The 23,687-nt window shown below is 45.5% G+C and overlaps 2 protein-coding genes and 1 long non-coding RNA gene across 3 annotated transcripts; 1 reads left to right on the forward strand and 2 right to left on the reverse strand.

Moving 5' to 3' along the window:
* The first annotated feature begins 997 nt into the window (after nt 1–997).
* On the forward strand, nt 998–10,857 carry LOC138193872 (BCLAF1 and THRAP3 family member 3). The gene is given in 12 exon segments (XM_069142155.1): nt 998–1,009; nt 1,876–1,919; nt 2,074–2,155; nt 2,157–2,728; nt 3,133–3,981; nt 7,336–7,505; nt 7,879–8,005; nt 8,088–8,160; nt 8,235–8,359; nt 8,475–8,574; nt 8,659–8,761; nt 9,885–10,857. Coding segments are annotated over 12 exon segments (2,271 nt in total). The 3' UTR covers nt 9,899–10,857.
* A 722-nt stretch (nt 10,858–11,579) lies between these two features.
* On the reverse strand, nt 11,580–19,191 carry lipib (lipase, member Ib). The gene is made up of 10 exons (XM_069142157.1): nt 19,119–19,191; nt 16,389–16,780; nt 15,777–15,885; nt 15,475–15,576; nt 15,166–15,255; nt 14,863–15,030; nt 13,551–13,640; nt 13,249–13,357; nt 12,980–13,153; nt 11,580–12,419 (listed from the first exon to the last, which is right to left on the reverse strand). Exons 1-10 carry the CDS (start codon nt 19,168–19,170, stop codon nt 12,335–12,337), a joined length of 1,371 nt encoding a protein of 456 aa, XP_068998258.1. The 5' UTR covers nt 19,171–19,191; the 3' UTR covers nt 11,580–12,334.
* An 81-nt stretch (nt 19,192–19,272) lies between these two features.
* LOC138193892 (uncharacterized) lies at nt 19,273–23,684 on the reverse strand. The gene is made up of 4 exons (XR_011177888.1): nt 23,611–23,684; nt 22,407–22,545; nt 21,977–22,300; nt 19,273–20,208 (listed from the first exon to the last, which is right to left on the reverse strand). It is a non-coding gene; the product is annotated as an uncharacterized lncRNA (long non-coding RNA).
* Between the last annotated feature and the right edge of the window lie 3 nt (nt 23,685–23,687).

Below are 23,687 nucleotides of genomic sequence, written 5' to 3' on the forward strand. Positions count from 1 at the left end.
TGTACCATTTATGTCAGACAACAGTTGACACAAATTAGTTGGAGGTAGTGGGAGAAATGGGGTTTAATGGGAGTTCAGAAGGTTTAAGATTAAAATCAGCTTTTTTTAACGTCTTCAAAAACTCATGAAAGTTGGTGCCTGACGCATCTGCAAAGTTACGTGAGGTTTGGAGCATCGTTTGATCTTAAACATCAACTTCCTGTGAACCATCAAACTTAGCCGCATCGCCCTGGTTATACACTATACACACTATACACACTATATACACTATACACACTATATACACTATATACACTATACACACTATATACACTATACACACTATACACACTATACACACTATATACACTATACACACTATACACACTATACACACTATATACACTATACACACTATATACACTATACACACTATACACACTATACACACTATATACACTATACACACTATACACACTATACACACTATATACACTATACACACTATATACACTATACACACTATACACACTATACACACTATATACACTATACACACTATACACACTATACACACTATACACACTATATACACTATACACACTATATACACTATACACACTATACACACTATACACACTATATACACTATACACACTATACACACTATACACACTATATACACTATACACTATACACTATAATGACTTCGGTCACTTTTTGGAGTACGACCTTTTCCTGAACATATGACCTGAGGTGGGGATCGAACCGGTTACTTCTCACTGAGGGAACTGCTCTAACCACTGCACCACTGAGTCATACTGCAGCTGGTCGTCCAAAAAGTGATAAAAAGTCATACTTTATAAATACATATATAAAATGTATTTTGGATAAAGTTTGTGGTAGTTTGGACAGAAATCCAATGCGGTATAAAAATAATGATCGCAGGTGTTCATGAATTTTCTGTGGCTGAAAAGTAACAGCCACATTAAAAAGTATTAATCATATAAATATCATAATGACGGAATTTGTACAACGGCTCGTTAGGTTGAATTTCTGTAAAGCCAGGCATCAGCTTTATTTTGAAAGGACCGCAGCGGAAGTGCCTGAACTCTCGCCGTTTGGCTGTTTGCGGCTCTCACCGGAACATACGTCATCGACAGCCATTTTCCTTTTGGACATTTAACGGGAAGGACAACACACTGGGACACATTTTGGTTCTGTGGTGATAGACAGGGTCGTATTGTCTAATAATAAAGGTTTATCTTGCGGTTGTTTGTCGGTGTTATCCCGCTGTAGACGGTGTTAGTCGCGGTCGCCTGACGCGTCGCGGACGGAGGTAAGACAACCGCGTAACGTTAGCTGCTAATTAGCTTTAGCCAGCTAGAAGTTAGCTGATGCGCGTGCACACGTTGGTTTGGAAACGTTTGAGGAAAAATAACAGAATTAATATTTTATTATTCTGTCTTCACGTTGTCCAGACACTCAGATGTGCTCCGTCAGAAACGAGAGTTCAGTTGTTATCGCGTTACTATAGCAAAACGTGACGTCGTATTTTACCTGGAAATGATTGACACTCGTAAACTGAGTTAAATCAGAGAGCTGCAAGTACCTATGACGTCACACAATGACCTATGACGTCACACAATGACCTAGATAAATAGCTTATTTGTTCGGTCAACAGGCCTAAATCCCAAATTTATTTCAATCATTGGTGGAAGAAGTATTCAGATCCTTCACTTTCATTAAAGTATTTAACGGCAGACTGAAAATACTCCACTAAAAGTTTTTGACTTTTATTCCAGCTAACAGGAAGTGTTTTGTTTTGCCTGCAGCTTTCAAAGTAGTTCGTTTTTTGTGTGTTTTTTTTTACAAAAGACTCTTCTTTCCTTTCAGGTTGATCAAATGTCCGGACCACGGTCCCGGTCACCTCGTTACAGGTAAATCCGCCACCGGTGTTTCATTTTCATCAACATATTTGTGTCTCATATGACCCATGTAGCTTAAAACACACCTTTTAGTTTTTAAATGTAAAAGCAGATTTATTGATTCCTGTTACAGTTGTTACATTAGTTGTTTTTTTAATGTTTTCAGGAGGTTCCCGTGGGAGGAACCCGACTTTGACGCTCACAAACTCCCTTCAAAGATGGATGGAAATCCTCCGGACAGGAGCCACCCGCCCCAGAGGAGGTCCTGGAGAATTCAGGGACCGCTTTAGGGAGGACGTGCACCCAGAAGGTCAGAGGAGATCCTCTCCGTTCCCGTTCGACCAGCAGTTCGGGCACCAACGTCATCCAGACCAGGAGTTTCACCACAAGAAGCCGCCGGCTCACTATGACACGATGCGCTACGAAGACCGGAGGCTCTCGCCGCCGCCCGACGGGGAGAGACGCAGGGAAGGCTTCAGGCAACACTTCCAGAGCTTTGAGAACCGGGGCAGGTCGCCCAAGTCTCCTCTGAGGTTGATGAGGGAAAGGTTGCCGCCCACGCCGAAGTCTCCCCCGGACCACCAGCTGAGGGAGTCGGGGATGAGCTGGAGGAGAGAGGAGCAGGGCAGAGGACGAGGGAAGTTCAGAAACTTCAGTCCCGGCGGGAGGTCAGATGACCAAAGAGGCGCAGCAGACAGAGAAGGAGGAAGCAGGAGCGCACAGGGTCCGAGTAGAGGCGGGAAAAGAGAGAATCCGCCGCACGAGAGGAGCCTCGCTTTTAAAAGGCAAAGGAGAGAAACGGATGACGCCGGTCATCTTGGGTAAATTTTAACCAAAATGCTTTTCAGCACTATCCGGAAAAAATGAAGAATGCAGAGGATTCTCATCTCTTGATTTCCCATAGAACCAGATTCCTCCCTGTCCTCACGTCCTATTCTCACTAATGTAGTGACCTTGTGTAGCACAAATACTGCATGGCTTAACGTTTTCCTTCCTTTGCCAGCCTGAACCTTTCTGCATGCCTTAGGCCGACCTCACTGTAGTTGTTAATGCTCGTGGAAGCGAAAGCACTTTTTCAAAAGTTCATGTTGCAGCAGTAAAAACTAAACCAGCCGCTTGGTGAGATACTTCCAGAGCTAATTTCAAGTTAATGAACTAGATGTGAAGATGCGACGGTTGCATGTATCGTTGTTGAACCATGTCACCTCCTCTTATGCCATCACAGGTACAGAAAAGAGGAGGACTTTGAGGAACATGGTTATACAATGGACTCACCCAGAGATGGGTTTGGAGGAGGCGCTCGGGGGAACCTCCCCTCCGGGGACGTTCGCCACTCGCGGCCGCTCGTCGTTGAGCACGATCACGGCATCACGGGCGGCAGACAGACGCCACGGCGGGAACAGTTTGACGATCGCAGGGACCCCGGCTCCGACTTTGACCGCCAGAGGACCCCCCGTCCGACGGGCTCCTCTCAGGAGCGTTTCAGGACGTCCGACAGCCGGTCGGAGGATCGGGAAGGCTCAAGGGATCGGCATTTTCAAGATAATCCCAGAGACGCCAACTATCATGAATCTAGGAGGAGCCCCGGGCCGCAGGAGAGACCCAACACCATGAGATACGGTAATCGAGCCGGTCCGGTGAACCACAGGGGGCGGGGCGGCACTCGCCCGATGAAGGTTAACCTGAACCCAATGAAAAGGCAGTACAACCAAAGTGAGGGAGGACGGACGGGACAGCCCAGGAGTCAACCTCGCTTACAGCAGTCCAACCAAGGATACCAAGACCCGCCTCACACCGAGCAGAGACACGGGTACCAACCCTTCAGGGAGGATTACCAGGATCCCGTCGAAGAGGAGCCAGACTGGATGGAAGAAGACAGACCTCAGCAGTGGGAGCACGACCGGCCCGGAGGACTGGACCGACACCCGCCACGGGACCACTTGGATCCTAAAATGCCCCGTCAGAGGGAGCGGGCGTGGAACCATCAGAAAAACGATAGCATGGCGGTCGTAACCGAGGAAACGCTAACCATCAAAGTGGACATGAGTCGGCCCGTAAAAAAAAAACAGGTAGAGTATTTTTTCTAAAGTTGTGAAGGGGTGAGGGGTGAAAGTTCACACTTTCTTTTTCTGAAGTCAGAAGGAAGCAGCAGTGGAGTGACATCGAAAAGACAACGAATATTTTCAGCTGATATTCACGTGGATTTTGTCTGAAACTGAACCGAACACGAGCGGATTCAGGAACTACGGCTGGAAACGGGTGCACTTGTCACATCGTACGATCGGGACGCTTCACAGAAGTTCCTCCAACAGATGATACATTTTCATCCGAAGGGGAAGTCGTCCTCGGAGGAAACCTCGTGGGACTCGGAGAGGAGGTCTGTTGCTGCTCCTCGATGGAAACACCCAGAAAAAGCATCTCGTGCTTCCTTGAAGAAAATCAGATCCCGGCTGAAATGTAACACGCTGACGTTCAGCTTCGGGAGCGACGCGGGAAAAAAAACACAAAAACGAAGAATCCACTGGAAGCAAACGGTTTCTCCTTCAGAGCGACAGCTTCGGCTGCATCTCATCGTACATTAGTGAAGGAATGAATGAAGACTCGGCACGTTTGAAAGAACCGCACCGATTTAAAAGGACCGACCCGGAGTTCAGTTCTGATTTGAAGATGCAGAAAATCCTCCTCGGCTCTGACCGCTGGCAGGAAGGTTTATGGAGGACAACGCTGGACCGCCTCAGTTTAGCTGAACGGAAGATGTCTCAGACGATGTCCAGGATTCAATCAGCAGGTTTACGTCCACGCAGCCTCCACGGGGCGGGGGAGGTTTTTCTCAAAGATCTCAGAAGACGATTCAAATCTCTGCTGAAGAGGAACGAGCTGCATGAACGGAGCGTCACGCAGATTACAAACATCTCCAGGAGTCGACGGACGTGAACGAGGCAGCGACTCGCTGCTGGTGTCGTGTTTTAACGTCTGCGGTAGAAGGACGAACGCTGCCAACACTCACGCTGTGTCTCGGGACGCTGAAGACTTTTTACCCTTCTGATTTATTTTTGGAGCCACTTTGACTGAAAATGGAAAAAAAACAATCCTCATTTGACTGAGAAAGAATTTGGTGCACAGATGAACGTCGTGGGAAAGAAAGACGACGAGCGTTGAACCTGCTGATGGTTAAACAGCTGCGACGCTCGGACGCATCTGAAGAGACTTCAGGTGGCGTCAGTGAAGCTGGATCAAGAATATTATATGATGGAGAGGAAACGTCTGGGGAGGTCAAACAATGCTGATGGAGACGAAACCATGGAAACATAAGTGTGGGGGCGGAGGGGGGAATCGATCTGGAAACGATCTGCGACAAAGATGAAAGTATTTGGAATCAATAAACACCGTTTGTTTCTTTTTAAGCTGGAACTTGAGCTGACTTCAGGAAGCCGACGACAAACCTGGAAACGTCTCTCGGTTTTGGTCGGAAGAAGTGGAGACCCGTCACGGTAAAAAAAAAAACCATCGGCAGGTACGGTTGCCAGGTTACCGCATCCTGTGTGGATGAACAGGGAGACTTTGTGCTGACGGCTGAAACATCGAACAGGAAGAGGATTCAAAGCCTGCGATGCGACTGCAGACGGACACGAGGAACTAAAGACTCGTCTTCACGTCCAGCGTGTCGCAGGAGACAGATGATGGACGATGGAGACAGAAACAGCTGCTTTTATGAAGAAATCCACCCGTGGATCACCGTTACTTCTCCTGGTGAAGACGACTAAACACAATTTCAGCTTCGCGACATCAACGGGAATTTTCACACTCTGCTTCAACGAGAAGTTGAAGTCAGGAACATAAAGATCATCGTTCCCAAAAATACACGTAATCTTCTCAGTGATGATTTGACGAGGAACGTGAACGCATCATCAGTGCTGCCGAAAAGAGAAACGAAAGCAGTGACGATAAATATCTTTATAACGTGAACTAATACGTGATGGAAACAAAATGAGACCTGGAGCCTCTTCAGTGCTGAAAGAACACATCGACGCTGTGAACATACAAATCATCTGTTCTGAAGAATGGAGGGAAACGGAGTCGTCACCAACTTAAGAAGATGGAAAAATCAAGATGGAGAAACAGTCAGGAGGAGAAACAGTCGGGAGGAGTAACGGTCGGGAGGAGAAACGGTCGGGAGAAGAAACAGAAGGGAGAAACAGTCGGGAGGAGTAACGGTCGGGAGGAGTAACGGTCGGGAGGAGAAACGGTCGGGAGAAGAAACAGAAGGGAGAAACAGTCGGGAGGAGTAACGGTCGGGAGGAGTAACGGTCGGGAGGAGAAACGGTCGGGAGAAGAAACAGAAGGGAGAAACAGTCAGGAGGAGAAACGGTCGGGAGGAGAAACGGTCAGGAGAAGAAACAGAAGGGAGAAACAGTCAGGAGGAGAAACAGTCGGGAGGAGAAACGGTCGGGAGAAGAAACAGAAGGAGAAACAGTCAGAAGGAGAAACGGTCGGGAGGAGAAACGGTCGGGAGGAGAAACAGAAGGAGAAACAGTCAGAAGGAGAAACGGTCGGGAGGAGAAACGGTCAGGAGAAGAAACAGAAGGAGAAACAGTCAGAAGGAGAAACGGTCGGGAGGAGAAACAGAAGGGAGAAACAGTCAGGAGGAGAAACAGTCGGGAGGAGAAACGGTCGGGAGAAGAAACAGAAGGAGAAACAGTCAGAAGGAGAAACACGTCACGGGAATTACTGTTGAAACACAAAGGAGCGTCAGCGATGCTGGAAAACTCCTCAGATCTGTGAGTCCTCAACAGTTCAGACCAAAGGAGGCGTCCACGTCGTGGACAGATTCTGCAGGAGGACGAGAAGTCAGAAGAAACTAGTGGACAACAAAAACATTTCTGCAGCGTGAAAGGGGAGCGGAGAGACGACCTCCGTCCGTCCGTCCGTCCGGCGACGAGACGCTGAAACATCCGAACCGAGAACAAAAGTCGTGCAGCTACAACATGAAGATTTAACGGATCATACAAGAAAAGAAGTGTGAATTTTCACCCGAGCTTTAACTCACCGACATGTTTGGGAAAAAAAAAAAAAAAGAGGGAGGGGGGTAGATTAGTCTTCTCTGGATTTCACTTTAAGTGTTTTTAAATATCCTTAAAAACACTTTAAATTGGTTGGATGTGAACGTCCCCTTTTTCTAGTTATTGTAGACGTCTTTAAAGGAACTCGTGAAAGGTAAGTTTGTTGGGTAAGGTAAAGTTGTTGCTTATTTTATTTGTTTATTTTCTGCTGTGGTTGGGACAGAAAGGAATTAAAAAATACAATAGCTCCTTCTGTTAGTCCGTCTGTCGGGACAATAAATAGCATCTTAAAGATTTCAGTTAAACTTCAACTCCTCTGAATGTCGTCACAGATGCCAGTAAATCTTCCTCCTCCTCCTCCTCTGCAGTCCGCTGTGTTACTCCTCAGACAGGCAGCTCTCTCTGGACCTGGTCAACGTGGGCCGCCAGCGTCTGGACTTCCTGCCCATGCTGGAGCACTCGGGGACGTACCGGGAGACGGCCATGCACACGGGGACGTTCGCCCAGGAGATCATCACCCTGGTGCACCTCGTCAAAGGTCGGCGCCGCACATATCTGAACTAATAATCACATATCTGAACTAATAATCACATATCTGAACTAATAATCACATGTCTGAACTGAACTAATAATCACATATCTGAACTAATAATCACATATCTGAACTGAACTAATAATCACATATCTGAACTAATAATCACATATCTGAACTGAACTAATAATCACATATCTGCACTAATCTAATAATCACATATCTGCACTAATCTAATAATCACATATCTGTGCATCATTTTAGTCGACCGTGTTCCTCCCTGATATTTTTGGTTCAATTGAAACGGACTAATCTTAAAGGTCCAGACCAAACGGTGCGGTGTTGAGACCCTGACAGCGTCTCCCGTCTCCGCCCACAGATCAGTACTTCAGGGACGACGGGGTCACCCTGAACCAACGCTTCTCCACGCCGCAGAAAAGCAGCTACTCCGAAGAAGAGGAGGAGGTGGAGGAGCTGACGCTGGACGAGCGCTTCAGTTTGAACCGGTACGTCGCACGGCAGCGTCGTGATGGAGAAACTCTTCTGATCCTTTTTCTGACCACGTGTACGAATCTCCATCTTCTGCAGAGGCTTCAGTTTAAACATGAACTCGCTGCCTGACGACAACGAGCCTCTGTTCTCCAGACTGGGACCCACGCAGGTAAAAACCGTTTGACTGTTGAGCAGCATGGTTGTGACGGTCTCGTTAATCACACCGATGATGTGCCGAAGCAGCAGCCGGTCCGAGGCCCGGGAGACCTGAGGCACGACCTGGAGAGGAGGCGGCAGGAGAAACTGGAGGGGGTGAAAGTGACGATACAAGGAAACAGCATGTCACAGCGCCCCCGAGGGGCCGTCAGGTGAGTCACGTTCTTGAGTCCTTAACGTTTATCTGAAATAATTTGATGAAAGTTTTTGTGAAATAAACGTGGATTTTTCTCTTCGCTGTGATTTAAATGTTTTTGTAAATGTCAGCGAGCCGGATGTTGAGTACGGAGACGAGGTGGCTCAGATGGACCACGAAGGATTCTCCAACTGGCCCGACGAGCAGAACCGGAGACAAGAAGGGAAGATGGTGAGTGATGAGGTGGAGGTGGAGGTGGAGGTGGAGCCACGTCGGAGTCACGAGAGACTTTTAAATCCTTTTTCTCTTCTTCAGGGACCGAGGAGAGGAGCTCCGAACAGACTGAACCCGGGACCTCAGCGCCGGAACAATCGCTTCGGGAACCGGCGGCAGAACATGCCGAGCACCAACCCAGCAGGTAGCTTCACCTGTTAAACACCGACCGGAGGAGGCGGTGGTCCACATCAAGGCTCTTGTTTTTCTACCCGGGTCGGGTACCGGCCAGGTCGGGTACTTCCGGGCCGGCTGGTACCGGCTGCGACAACCGCTTGTATTTCCACCAGAAGCAGCTCGGCACAAAGCGTCACTAAAAATAGACTTCCTGACTATTTATGAGCAGATCAGCTGGACAGGAAGTGAAGAAGAAAACCAGAGAGATACATTTTCAAAATAAAACACCCTGCGCTGCATCAACCTCTTCAGGTAGAAACAACAGACGCTGCATGCCAAACAGTTTCAACATAAATAAAATAAATAAGACACCTTTGAACAACCTTTACCTTTAGCACAAAAATAAAAAATAAATCACCAAGTTAGAAAGTCGATGAAACACTTTTCTTGTGAATCTGCAGCCGTGTGGAGGATGAATCTATTTACTATGATCGGAGGGTTAATCCTTCCTTGGTGTATTCTTTCATATCATTTTGTCTCTGACGTGTTTAAACACGTTTCAGTGACTCCTCCTCTTACGATGCAGCTGCAGGTGTTTTATGTTCTCTGTGAACATCTGTTCAGGGCGGTTTACATGTTAAGGTCTTTATTCTGGAACTAAACGTTCCAAAATCAAGACTTCCTGCCAGTTATTATATTTTGGATCATCAGTATCCACGATTTATTTTCTCCCTCCTGCAGCTTCTCCTCTCAGACTCAGCGTGACACTTTTAGTCCGAACTTTTCCCGTCCTGAACTCTGCCTGCTCCCGTTGTGTAACAGTCCTCCCGCTCGTTTCCTCGGCAACCACCACGTGGAGCCGTTTGACATCGCCTGCTCCTGTAATATTCTTTGACCTCTGACCCGATGACACGTCACCGTTTTAAGGAGGCTTCCCGCTCGCCGGCTCGTAATCACGGCTGAGCTCATCCAATCTCTTCTCCTTCTCTTCCTCCTCCTCCTTCTACTCCTCCTCCTCCTCCTCCTCCTCCTCCTCCTCCTCCTCCTTTCTCTGCTCAAGCTGCTCCCATCCTCTTTTATTGTCCATGTTGATCTCTTCACTCCTCTGATCCTCCATCTTTGTCCTTTCGTCCCTCCATGTCCGTCTTCAGGTCCCAACTGGTGATCACACTGGGACTCTTCCATTTGGATGTTGCTGCTTTGACTGGAAGCACCAGTTGTATAAAAAAAGAAGTGTTGAGTCTCCGTCTGGGCCTCGATCGCTGCTTTAGATCGAGAGCTCTGTCGACTCGTCCCGACTGTGAAGACGTCTCGTGTGTTTGTGAACGAGGACGACGGACCGGCCGATGACGCCAATCAATATGAAACACCTTCGTTTGTGTCTGTCATTTATTTCTCTTTTTAACATTTTTTGTTAAACTTTGTTTCATTCAGATGTCCAATCAACTTACATTAAAACTATAAACATGGATCAAAGGTGTTGGTTTACTTCCGGCTGCTGAGACTGAATGAAACAGAAAAAGTTACAGTCACTTGTAGTTTCATGACGAGACGCTCAAAAAAGGAAACTAAATTCAAAATGGGGGACTTCCTGTTGACTTGAGGTCATGCTGCCGAGAGACTGTTTTGTACATCTTGATGTGACACACGTATCCTAAAATGTTGGTGCATGTCGGTGAAACGAGATGACGGAGCTGCAGTTTAGGGGGCGCTGGCGAGCCGTCTGGCCACGCCCACTCGCAAAACCCACATCACGTACCGTCTCACCACGCCGGATGTTTGTGACACATTTCATGAGGTTTCAAGCATCCTTTGACCTTAAACACCAACTTCCTGTGTCACGGTTGAGACATCGGACTTTGCCGCATCACCATGGCGACACTCTTTGGCAAAGACAAACAAACTTCTCAATATATCATCGACCACGCGTCTAAGCTATTCTGACCCGACTAGGTTTTCTGTGATCAACCAGGCGGAGCAACGAGCGCCGTGTTCAGAGTCCTGCAGGAAATACTCAGAATAAAGGCACGACTCAGCAATATTTAAAAAGATATCGTTTCAAACAAAACATTTATTTTGAACAGTGTGTGAAAATACACAATAAAAAAGGTTTTCAAGACTGAACCACATTTTTGATCTACTGTGTGTGTGTGTGTGTGTGTGTGTGTGTCACATTGACTGACAGCTCGGTTGAAGGAGTGTCTTCATCTCACCGTGTGAAACTCACTACGACATCACATTCAGGGTTTTCCTTCCATTAAAACAGTTCTTTTTGTTTTTGTTTTAAGTAAATATTATAACGATAAAAGTCCAAAAATGCAAACTGCACCTTCGCCTTCAGGAAACGAGGTGAAAACTCTGAACGTATTTAAAAAAAATAAATAAATAAAACGGATCCGCTGAAACACAACTGCAGACGCAGCTCCTCCTCCGGGCGGTGACGTCATCCATCTTTGTGTTTTCTGCTCCTGAAGTGTCTCTGCAGCGTCCAGGACGTCCACATGTGCAGCGAGGACTCAGGACGGCAGAGAGCTGCTGCTTAAAGGCACAAACGGGAAAAAGATGCACTTTCACTTCCGTTTGTAACGGCAGTGAAACGGATCAACATTTAGATCCCGTATGAAATTATTTTATGTCTCGTAGTGGGAAGATTTTTACATCCATTAACTGATTTCAGGAGTTTTGACTCGATTAAACAGTTAATTTCTTTTAGGGAATTGTGGGAATTTACATGGAAATAAGATGTAAATCCAAAAACATTAAAGGTGAAGATAAAAAAAGGCAAATTAAAACCTTAAAGGAGCTTTAGTCCAGCTTAATAGTTCAAAACAGTCTTTTAATGGGTTTTATGAAATTTATTTATTTTCACAATAAATTCTACATTTTTTTGTTAAACACTTTATATATTTTTTTTTTATTTTTTAAATAAATCTGACTCATTGAATTTAAATGCTGCACATGCAACATTTAAATCTGACAAATTTAATCGTTTTTTTTATAGAATTAAATAATACCTTTTGGGTAAATCCGATAAACTGCATATTGTTTCTCTTCAGCTCTGTGACTGTTTCTGAAATTAATTCAGGATTTAATTATTTAATTTTACAAACTCATGAGGAAATCTTAATCCTTCAGATTATCTGAAACATTTGCAGAAACTCAGTGAATACAGATGTTAAAGATTAAATCCACTTTGTCTCGTGTTTATATAAATATATATATATATTCATATATATATATATATATAAATACTGTTAAATAAAGTTGTATATCTGCGATAATCAGAATGTGATCTGACGGTTTCACTGCAGCTTCATCGCTGACATCAACGTCTCCTGCAGCTCAACGTGAATCAGTCTCATCATCAATTCCTGGTTTCAGTGAGCAAGAGGAGCAGGAGGAGGAGCAGCAGGAGGAGGAGCAGGAGGAGTAAATCCGCATGCAGGTCGTCGGGCGGAGCTCCTCGACGCCCGACGGAGGGAGACGCTGCGGCACCACGAGGACGTCCAGGCGGGTTAAAGGTGAGTCTGATGTGTCTCCATAGAAGAAGAAGAGGAGGATGAGGAGGAGGGGATGAGGAGGAGGAAGTGTGATCAGGGAGTCAGAAGTGAGAGCCGCAGAGCAGAGGTCGAAACGCCACCTCCATGTTCTCCTCCATGATGATGTCAAAGCGGCACAGCAGAGGCCTGATGATGAAGAGGAGGAAGATATGTTTGTTAATAATGAAAGTCTTCATCACAGATCTTAATGTTCTAATGATCTAAAATGAGCAAGAAACTCATCGTTTGTTTTCAGCAGCTGAACTTCAGCTGTTTTGGTTTTTATCAAACTTGAAAGTGAGAATATGAATTCAGATTTAAATCAGCTGCGTTGTAGATTAGATTATTGTGAAAAATATTTTATAATCCAGTGAAACAAACCGTCATTGGAAACGAGAGCGTCACATTTATTTTCTGGATCTTTCTGGATTTCTAATGAGCCTTCAGTGATTATTCATGTTAATAAAGCATTAATGAAGCATTAATGAAACATTAATGAAGCATTAATAAAGCCTTAATGAAGCCTAAATGAAGCCTTAATAAAGCATTAATAAAGCCTTAATGAAGCCTTAATGAAGCATTAATAAAGCATTAATGATTCCTGCAGCTGTCTCAATCTTATTAAGGCCTTATAAATCCTCACTAAATGATTCATTACTCCTTATTACTGCGTTAGATAGGGCCAATGGACCCCGGTGACCTCTGACCTCTCGGGCAGCTCCAGCGGCGTGAGGCGGATCCGCAGCACGCGGATCTTGTAGCGCGGCCCGATGACGTTGCCGGTGTTGATCCGCAGGGAGACCTTCTGGATGTTCTGCAGGTCGTCGTCGAACTGGGCCAGCAGCCGCGTGGCCGTGTACTGCTCGAACCGCTGCGGCTTGCTGCGGAACATTTAGAACATCCGGAGGAACACGATGAACAACGACACGCAGGAGTTTACAGGTTTCCTGTTCTCACCGGATCTCCGACGACTCACTGGTCGATTCGGGCCTCGGTGACGTTCATGCCGCTGTGCAGCCGGATGTAGACGACCCCCCAGCGCAGGTACTGGTTCCACGTCACCATGTCCACCCTGTAGCTCAGCTCTGAGACACACACACACACACACACACACACACACACACACACACACACACACACACACACACACACACACACACACAGTTACACTCAGTCATCAGAGTAAAATATTCTCCTTGAACAAACCAAACTCAGTACCACAGTACTGTGTGTGTGTTAATGTGTGTGTGTGTTAATGTGTGTGTGTGCTGGACTCACTCTTGTAGGGCAGGTGTGCGGTGGTGCTGAAGAAGACTTTCGTCTGTCCGAGCCGCAGCAGCGTCCCCCTCCACCTGCTGATGTCGTAACCTGCAGGTGAGACCGTTCAGGTGTTCAGTCGGACCTCCAACCTCACTGTGTGTGTGTGTGTGAAGCCTTAATAAAGTATTAATGAAGCATTAATGAACCATTAATAAAACATTAATGAAGCCTTAATAAAGCATTAATAAAGCATTAATGAAGCCTTAATAAAGCATTAATAAAGCATTAATGAAGCCTTAATAAAGCATTAATAAAGCATTAATAAAGCATTAATAAAACATGAAAGCATTAATAAAGCATTAATGAAGCCTTAATAAAGCATTAATAAAACATTAACAAAACGTTAATAAAGCATTAATGAAGCCTTAATAAAGCATTAATGAAGCCTTAATAAAGCATTAATAAAGCATTAATAAAGCATTAATGAAGCATTAATGAAGCCTTAATAAAGCATTAATGAAGCCTTAATAAAGCATTAATAAAGCATTAATAAAGCATTAATGAAGCATTAATGAAGCCTTAATAAAGCATTAATAAAACATTAATGAAGCCTTAATAAAGCATTAATAAAACATTAATAAAGCATTAATAAAGCATTAATGAAGCCTTAATAAAGCATTAATAAAGCATTAATAAAGCATTAATAAAGCATTAATGAAGCCTTAATAAAGCATTAATAAAACATTAATAAAGCATTAATAAAGCATTAATGAAGCCTTAATAAAGCATTAATAAAGCATTAATAAAGCATTAATAAAGCATTAATGAAGCCTTAATAAAGCATTAATAAAACATTAATGAAGCCTTAATAAAGCATTAATAAAGCATTAATGAAGCCTTAATAAAGCATTAATGAAGCCTTAATAAAGCATTAATAAAGCATTAATAAAGCATTAATGAAGCATTAATGAAGCCTTAATAAAGCATTAATAAAGCATTAATGAAGCATTAATAAAGCATTAATAAAGCATTAATAAAACATCAATAAAGCATTAATGAAGCATTAATGAAGCCTTAATAAAGCATTAATGAAGCCTTAAGAAAGCATTAATAAAGCATTAATAAAGCATTAATAAAACATTAAAGCATTAATAAAGCATTAATGAAGCCTTAATAAAGCATTAATGAAGCCTTAATAAAGCATTAATAAAGCATTAATAAAGCATCAATAATTCCTGCAGCTGTTGTTCTTGGAAGACAAACCGCTCTCTCTTTTTTTGGGGCTCCCGGCTGCCGGTCAGGGTGTTTTTGTTTTTTTTGGATCACCTACCGAGGACGGGACAGGAGGCGGGTTTGAAGGCTTCGCAGCGCATGCAGCGTCCGTCCAGGAAGTCTCCGTAGGACGTGCAGGGATACCCGGTCAGGCTGCAGGTTCTGTTCAGGGCGCACAGGAACAGGAACACGGAGCGCTGGTGGTCGCACACGAAGTAAGATTTACCTGCAGGGGACAGACGGAGGACGCCGCAGGGGACAGACGGAGGACGCCGCAGTCAGCATGTGTGTGTTAATGTGTTAATGTGTTAATGTGTGTGTGTGTGTGTGTGTGTGTGTGTGTGTGTGTGTGTGTGTTCACCTGAGAAGATGGTTTTGGGACATCCGGGCTGGTCGGCGCCGCCGTTGGCGTAGAAGTCGATGTGTCCGTGAGCTCCTCGCAGGCCGAACGCTGCACGCAGGAAACACCGATTTCATTTATTCTGCACCGTCAGCAAAGAAGTGACGAGATCTCTAATCGTTCTCTGATCGTTCTCTGATCGTTCTCTAATCGTTCTCTAATCGTTCTCTGATCGTTCTCTGATCGTTCTCTAATCGTTCTCTGATCGTTCTCTGATCGTTCTCTGATCGTTCTCTGATTGTTCTCTAATCGTTCTCTAATCGTTCTCACAGTTCATGTCGGTGTGAAGAACGTCCACGAACATGGCGTCTGACGGGTCCAGCCTCTCCTCCGGTCTGGCGCTAGTGAACATCGGCCCCGCCGGGTCCAGACCTGGAGGAATAGGAGGAGGAGGAAGAAGAGGAAGAGGAGGTGAAGGTGAAGGAGGAGCAGGAGGAGGAGGTGAAAGAGGAGGAGGAGAAGGAGGAGGGAGAAGAGGAGGTGAAGGAGGAGGAGGCAACAAAACCCGTCAGCTGGATGATGTATTCGTTGTTTACGTGCAGGTTTGTGTTGCTGCCGGTTGAATCGTCCACCTGTGATGCGGCCGATCTTCCCCTTCAGGTTCGCTCCCACGAAGCCGGCCAGGTGAGCTCCCAGGCTGACGCCGATGAGGTGCACCGAGCTCAGAGCGGCTCCTTCGTCCTGAGGACACGACATTCAGGAGGTTCGTGGACACGTTCGCTGAACTTGGTTCTCATTTAATTATTTTCAGATTGAACTGCTTCAACAGCAGGAATGTATTTATTGGCTTCATGAAGACTTTGAAACAAGACTTTAATGTCTGGAGGCTTGAACGCACCGTGTTTTACTATCAGGCCATTAAACCCAAACTAGGAACGAGATGAGTTGTTTAGATGTTGAGATGCAGCCAGCCGTATTTTTTTGGAGCCGGACGTGACCATATTTGGACGAGATGGGGAGGAGCTGTCAATCAAACTAACCTCTTTTCAGGTATCTAATTAATGGTGGAATTATTTTCAGAACAACACTGATCAGATGTGAATTTATCTTCATGACGCCATAATAACGCGTTAAAAACATGCATTGATTTGTTTTGAATGAGTCTGATGGAGTCGTGATGAAAACATCTGGCCCTCCAGCTGTCGTCCGTCCGCCCCGCGGTGCGTTCAGGGTCGCCAGCTCACCTGCATGGTCTGGATGAAGCCGGTGAGGTTGAGCGCCGCCTCCCTGGTGTACGTGACGGCGGTGAAGTAGTTGAGGTTGGCGGCGCCCTTGTTCCAGTCCACCACGATGACGTTCATGTCCTGCTGCTCGGCCAGCAGGTGCACGAGGTGGTCGATCCAGATCGGCGGCGCGCCGGTGGGCCGGTAGCCGTGGATGACGAAGGCGGTCGGGCGCGACAGGTCGAAGAGCGGCTGGGAGGAGAGCCGGCGGTGGTTGACCTCGCGGCCGCAGTCCAGGTTGGAGCGCGTGTAGAGCAGCAGCCGCACGTACAGGCTCGTTCCCATGAAGCAGTGCGACAGGTTCAGGTCGGTGAAGTTGTCGCAGGAGTCGGCGCCGCTGCTCTCCTCCTGACCTGCAGGGCAGACCGGGGCGAGGCCGTCGGAAGGAGAGCCGGAGAAAATGACATCGAAGCTGCACTGCATGGAGGTGTTTCCATGGCAACGAGGAGCAGCATCAAAGTCACTCACGAACACACACTCACACACACACACACACACACACACACACACACACACACACACACACACACACCTTTAAACCCCAAACAGAGTCTCTCGGCCCGGATCAAACTGAACCAGACTTCTTAGCTGGTTCAGAAACTAATTACAGGAAGTTGAGGCGGCGTGTCGTCACTCGTTAAACAACAGAAGAAGAAAATATAACCGGACAAGAAGTAAAAGGAGCCGAAGTCGCGCTCAGGCAGCGAAGGAGGGAAAAATAAATCAAAAATCAGCTTGAAAATGCTCAAACTTAACTCGTCTTACAATATTACAATATTTTGGCAAAGAAATGAATCTGTTTGTCCGTTTTTTTTCTCCATTTAAACTTAAAAGTCGACGACATGCCGTCTGAACCAATCAGCATCCAGCACCGGGAGCTCCATCTGTCATGAAAAGTTCTCAGAATGACAAACTGAAATGAAACTGAAAAGCTTAGTTTGGACGTTCAGGTGTGAAAACAACCACAAAGTGAAAACAGGAAGTGGCTTTATGTTCCAGATGAAGTGGTTTTTTTGTTTGTTTGTTTTTGTTTGTTTGAGCGTTCCTCCTGTTTGTCTTTTTGCCTCCCGATTAACTAAATCTCCCGGCGGGCGAGCGCCACGTGTTTTCATCAGAACGTGGATCACCTCCCAAAGATGAGACGCGTTCAAGGAACCCACACGGGGACGTTCACGGTCAGCTGGTACAAAATCACATTCACCTTAAAAAAAACGCTTCTTCACGTATGTAACTCTTGAGAGAAATGCTTCATCAGCCTTTGACCCAGTTCCTCTCTAAAAACTGTGCACAGGTCAGAGGTCAGAGGTCAGAGGTCATCAGTGTGAGTTAAAGGCCGCCTGTAAGCGGCGGCATTAGTTCTCCGTCTGGTTTGTCTGTAGTTTGGCCTCTTAAACAGTCGGGATCAGCGAGAGTCTCTTCAGCCTCTTTAAAGTGTCTTTAACCTGAAAACCAAAACATCCAGACGGCTGTGAACGCGTCACCACGGGAGGAAAACAAACCGCTCACTGGTCCTGCAATATATCCTGGAATTAAAAAAATCTCTCTTCCAGACATTAAAGTCAGGAGATTTGATCGTTTCCTGGAACATCATGGAGTTTATTTTATATTTGAGTTTCCATTTATCAAACTGTAATATCCTCCCTGCAGTATTTTTCTATCTGGTGTCACTCAACTTGTTTCCTGAGGGATTTTTTTTAATTATCTCGTCAACAAATCACTTCAGTCAACTTTTTCACTGCAGCTGCTAACGAAGGTAAAACATGCAGGAAAATCAACATTTCAGGAGCTTTGGATCAAAAACGGAAAGTTGGAGAGTTTGTAGATTCTCTTTGAGCATAAAGACTGAAAACCAAAGTGAAACCTGGTTTGAACCTTTGGTGAACTGACAGTTTGATTATCCTCCAGTTCCTTCTAATGATCAATAATTAATCCATTTGATCAATCTGCCTGCAAGCAGACGTCTAAAAAGAGTCGTTGGAGTCACTATATCTTTCGGCGTGGCGACTAATCCGAAGGTTTAACGCCATCTGACCACGTTGTCACTCGTCCAAATATGCCAGGCTTTAAAACTTCCTCCAAACACAGCGACTTTAGCGTTAGCTCGGTGTCCAGCTTCCCGTTGGCGCCCGCCGCCCTGCAATTAGCACACAGGAGCGCGACACTGCCCTCAATAGGATCAGGCTGCTATAAAAAAACCTCCTCATCCCATCAACACAAGGAGGAGGAGGAGGAGGAGGAGGAGGAGGAGGAGGAGGAGGGGGGGCGGGGCTTCACTCTGGAAACGGTCCAACCACACACACACACACACACACACACACACACACACACACACACACACACACACACACACACATCAGTGAACTCTGAGTGAGAAATGACCTGCAGCTCGTTTCACTGCAGCAGAAGCAGATTTTTATTTTACTTTTTTAAAACTTCCCACCGCAGCAGATGGAGAGTTAACTTTAAATAATCTGTTCTCCCCACGCAATCACTAATCTGTTACACACACACACACACACACACACACACACACACACACACACACTGTCTGTTTCTGGGTGTTTGGACTAAAAGAACATTTTTTTTCATCTTTCAGCTCAAATATAAAAACTCAACAGGAAGCAAGTTTAAGTTTTCACGCTTGAACAGAAGTTCTATTTTTATGAATCTTTTGTGATTATTTTTTCGTACCTTTGCAGAGGACGAGGAGTCCCAGCAGAGACACCAGTCGGCCGGGAGGCATCCTTCCTCCGGAGACGCAGAAGGTGAAGAAGAACGTGGAGGGAGAAAGCAGCTCTGAGCGTTGAGAGGAGGAGGGAGCGACTGAACCCGGGAGGGATTTCTGTAGGAGGAGACACCAGGAGGAGGGAGGGGGGTGGGGGGGGTGTCCTGACTTACAGTGAGGATGAGAGCGAAGGGAGATCGGGACAGACGGATGTCAGTCAGGACGCTTGGCGACGAACGAGGTGAAGGACGAGAGTGAGATAATAGATCAGAAATACTTTTAAATCGACTTTTCATCACAAAGTTTCAGGATGAACATTCAAGGAAATAATGTGGAGACGAAAAGAAAAGAAAGGATGAAGACCTTTTAAATAATCAACTGTTGGACAACTCCTGTATTTTTAATTAGATGTGAGAACAAGTTAATCAGCTGTAGCTGCTATAAAAAGTTGAATCTGCTGCTGAACGTTGGAACCACGAGACTCGACCTAAAAGTTCAGTCTGTTCCCGTTGAACGCAGCGCAGCGATGCACCCCGAGCAGCAGGAAGCAGCGACCTTCATCAGGAAGTATTCAGAGTTCAACATCATCACTGAGTTCCTCACGATAACGTGACCGCTGGTACGAGAACATCAGTGACGTCACCATGGAAACCTGAAACTGGAGCAGAGAAACAGCAGATTTTTGGGGGAACAAAGTCTTCAACACGTCTGCTAACAGCCGAGTGTTCCTGAGCCCATGCAGTGATTTCCACTGATTCCTCTTCTCCGCTGTGAGCGGTCGTGTTGGAGAACCCTGTTGCCACGGCGCCACAGTTCAGGTGGTTCACAGTGAATGTTTTCCCCTCAGACGCCTCAGAAGGTTCCCAGTGGAACTCTGTGTTGACAGTCTGAATCTGGGGGACGAATTCACGGTGACACAAAGAAAACCCACCTGGTGTCTCCTGACCTGATGCCTTCTTCTTCAGTCTTGGACAGTGAAGCTCCGCCCCCTTCTTGAAACGTGAACATCTCTCAGAAACACCTCGCCTGGCTCGTCGCTTCACCGCCGGAGACTTTCTGAAACATTTCAAGGGTCTCTATTGATGATTTACGTGTTATGTTTCAGGTCATGTTCACGTACCAGCGGTCACGTTAACGTCATCAGTGATGATGTTGATGAAGAGACGACACTCTGAATACTCCCTCATGAAGGTTGTTGCCTCCTGCTGCTCTGTGAACTTCACTGTGGATGTTTACAGGAAGATAAACAACCAAAAACAGCATCAGAGTGCATTTAAACGTACTCAGTGCTGCACATACTAACAGCCAATATTTTCAAAGTGCAAACGTCACATTTCATGCAAAAAGTAGAGCTTGTTTTGCATCTAATCGTCACTAAAGAAGTTTTTTTTTTGTTTTGGATTCCACTACTGGAAGTCGGCTCTGAACCGTTCCTCGTGATTAATGATGTCAACGTATGATTGTGGGTAAATGTGTGCCATCGGAAGGTGGAGCCACACCAGCGATGGTTATTAATAGCTCTGCAGACTCTGACCACAGTGCACCCAGCACATCCTGCCCTGCACCCTCCGACTTCAACATCAACACATGTAATTTAACATGTACGCTGAGCTTCGGGCCTCGGCTGCAGCAGCAGACTCTCAGAGCACTTCAAAAGCAGCGAAACAGAGCCGAGGCTCACAGTAATGGAAGAGTGACGGCTAAAAACATGCAATCAATGGTGGAAACATACAACAGGAGTCTGGTTGGACTTTTTAAAGTGAGAGAGAGGAAGCAGCATGCAGAGACTCCTCTTCGAAATCTGGGTATCAAGAGCAAAACTGCAGGATGTGGTAAAATAACACGCAGTTCGTTCATAATTCTCGATCTTCCTTCATTACAGCCTCAAAAAAAGGATATATACAATGTACAATATCCCTAAATAGCAAAGCTCGGTCACACTGCAAACAAATCTTTGCCAAAATTCAAGAAAAAAACATATAATTTGAGGAGATAATGACGTATAACCAGTGAAATTATCTCTATATAGCTCGTTAATTTTACTTAGCAGGAAACAATTGAAGTTGGTTCCAGTGTAGAAAGAAATGGACTTTAATAAGTGTTCAAAAGTTTGAAATAAGTGGAAAATATAATTCAAACTGATGTGATGTGAAAAATATGTCCGCGGCAGAAGTGTCTTCGGCTGCAATACCTCCGAGTGCCACTAGAGGTCGGCTCCAAAAAGCCTCCGGCTCCATAGACTCCCATTCAACTTCTCTCATCAAATCCAAAGTGAATAAAATGTGTCCATCAGTTATCTCGGTGTTGTTAGCTAAAGTCACTCCTTCTTATTAGTTTTCTGGAGGTCCAGCACTTTAAAAATGAACCGGAAACTTGTTTGAGTTTCTAAAGTACGCACTGCATCAATATAAAAAAAAAGAAAAAAATCGGAAACCACGTCCATCTGGACTGTTCGACAAAGACACGGTTTGTTGGAGGTTTTCCTGACTGGGACGTTAGAAACAGTGCACGTGTCTAAATGTCCGTAGGACCTGCGTGTTTGTGTTTCGGGGGTCTCTGCAGGCCGAGGTCCACCTGTGATTGGCTCGGTGAGCGGCCAGGTAAAAAGGTCACGATGTTCTGATCAGTTAAAGAGCTTATGTTTGGAGGCCACGCCCTCTCATCGGCCATCTGGCTCAACAAATATAAGGAGTGAATCGGGTGAAAGAGATCATGAAGTCAGTGATGTGTGGTCAGCTTTCAGCGGTTAATTCACCAGGAAGCAGCGAAACCACCATCATTTTTTGTTGAGCTCCCAGAGGTATAACTATGTGACCTGACGCACCTTCTTCGGTCTTGGACGGTGAAGCTCCGCCCCCTTCTTGAAACGTGAACATCACTCAGAAATACGTCGCCCGGCTCGTCGCGTCATCGCCGTAGACTTTCTGAAACATTTCAAGGGTCTCTGTTGATGATTTACAGAGTTTGACCCCAAAATCTGATGTTATCTCGTGGAAATCACTGCATGGGCTCAGGAACACTCGGCTGTAAGCGAGTGTTTTGAAGATTTTCTGTTCTCTGCTCTGATCCGAAGAAGGAAGTGAGTTGATGTGGTTATGAAGAGGCAGACGCTCGCTTGGCTCGAACTTTTCCCCAGAAGTCTGATGATCTAGTCCACGTGTAAGAAAACGCAAAAGTGGATTAATTCTAATAAAGTTACATAAGTTAATTTAGGTAACACATTTAACATGTCCAGAGTACGCATGGTAACTTACTTGACATGTGTGACTTATCAACCCACATCTTCACCAAATTTACTCAGTAATCTGAGCTCCTAAACCAGCTGACTCCTCGCCAAAGGACACTTTATCTCACGGAGGCCAGCGAGCTTCGGCAGAGCGACCGGACCGGGTCCTGAGAACCGGGTCGGGTTGGAAACAAACACACGGCCAAGAAAATATAGAAATTTATCATGTTTTATAAAAGGAAGGCAGGAAAAAAAAATATAAAAAAGAATTTGACATTTTGGATAAAATACAGCAAATAGTTATAAACCAGGAAATAAAAAAAATAAAAACACCCAGCATTGAGGAACTGGAAACATTTGTTATATTAAAAAAATTAAAAAAAAATTCCCCTCGGGGATTAATTAATAATAATAAAGTAAATACCTACCTACCATATAATCGCTAAGATCTCTGAGTCTTTTAAAAGATGTTACTGCGCCACCTGCTGGTTCTTTAAAACTTTCTACAAATTCAGCTCAAAGGGAACTGAAAACACTCCTGTTCACCTTTTAACACTGAAGACGGCAGCAGAGGTGTTCACAGTGTGTGTGTGTGTGTGTGTGTGTGTGTGTGTGTGTGTGTGTGTGTGTGTGCGTGTGTGTGTGTGTGATTTGATTTTTTAATTTTTTTATACACTTTATTAATCCCCGAGGGGAAATTTCTTCACTACAGCAGGGGGGGCTATCAGGGGGGAGATGCTGCAGCAGGCTGCCACTAGCGCGGCGCCAGGTAACCTGACCTGAGGTGTGTGTGTGTGTGTGTGTGCGTGTGTGTGTGTGTGTGTGTGTGTGTGTGTGTGTGTGTGTGTGTGTGTGCACCAGTTAACCCGCTGTGATTAAATGAAACAGATGGCAGCAGCTCAGACGCACCAGAGAAAGAGAGAAAACACACAAGTCTAATAAAAACTGACAGGAAGCACCTGACGGGGGACATTGTGGTTATATATCTATCTGTATATAGATTTAGATCTAAATCTGTGTTGTGTGCATTGGACCCCTGGTAGTACTTTTTTCTTTCGATTAAATGTTCTCTGATATTTCAGCTCGGCCTCTCTCTCTCTCTCTCTCTCTCTCTCTCTCTCTCTCTCTCTCTCTCTCTCTCTCTCTCTCTCTCACACACACACTTCCGGTCGTGGCGCCTCTGGTTTTGTTTTCTGTGTTGTAAAGCGCGTCTGTGCGCACTGAGCACTGACCCGTCTGCCGCTCCGCCACCGCTCCATTCCCGCTGATCCTCTCCAACGGAGCCGCTCCGGGTTTTCATTGGTTGTTT

Source organism: Embiotoca jacksoni, unplaced genomic scaffold (assembly GCF_022577435.1).
Source record: "Embiotoca jacksoni isolate LCO1_2020_lvr unplaced genomic scaffold, fEmbJac1.0.p SCAF_98, whole genome shotgun sequence".
Taxonomy (NCBI): Eukaryota; Metazoa; Chordata; class Actinopteri; family Embiotocidae; genus Embiotoca; species Embiotoca jacksoni.

Coding starts and splice junctions, on each gene's coding strand:
- lipib (XM_069142157.1), bottom strand. CDS start 19,170: ATGCCTCCCGGCCGACTGGTGTCTCTGCTGGGACTCCTCGTCCTCTGC. Junction 15,031..15,165: donor TCCCAAAACCATCTTCTCAG/GTGAACACACAC, acceptor TGTCCCCTGCAG/GTAAATCTTACTTCGTGTGC. Junction 13,154..13,248: donor ACCGAGGCCCGAATCGACCA/GTGAGTCGTCGG, acceptor AATGTTCCGCAG/CAAGCCGCAGCGGTTCGAGC.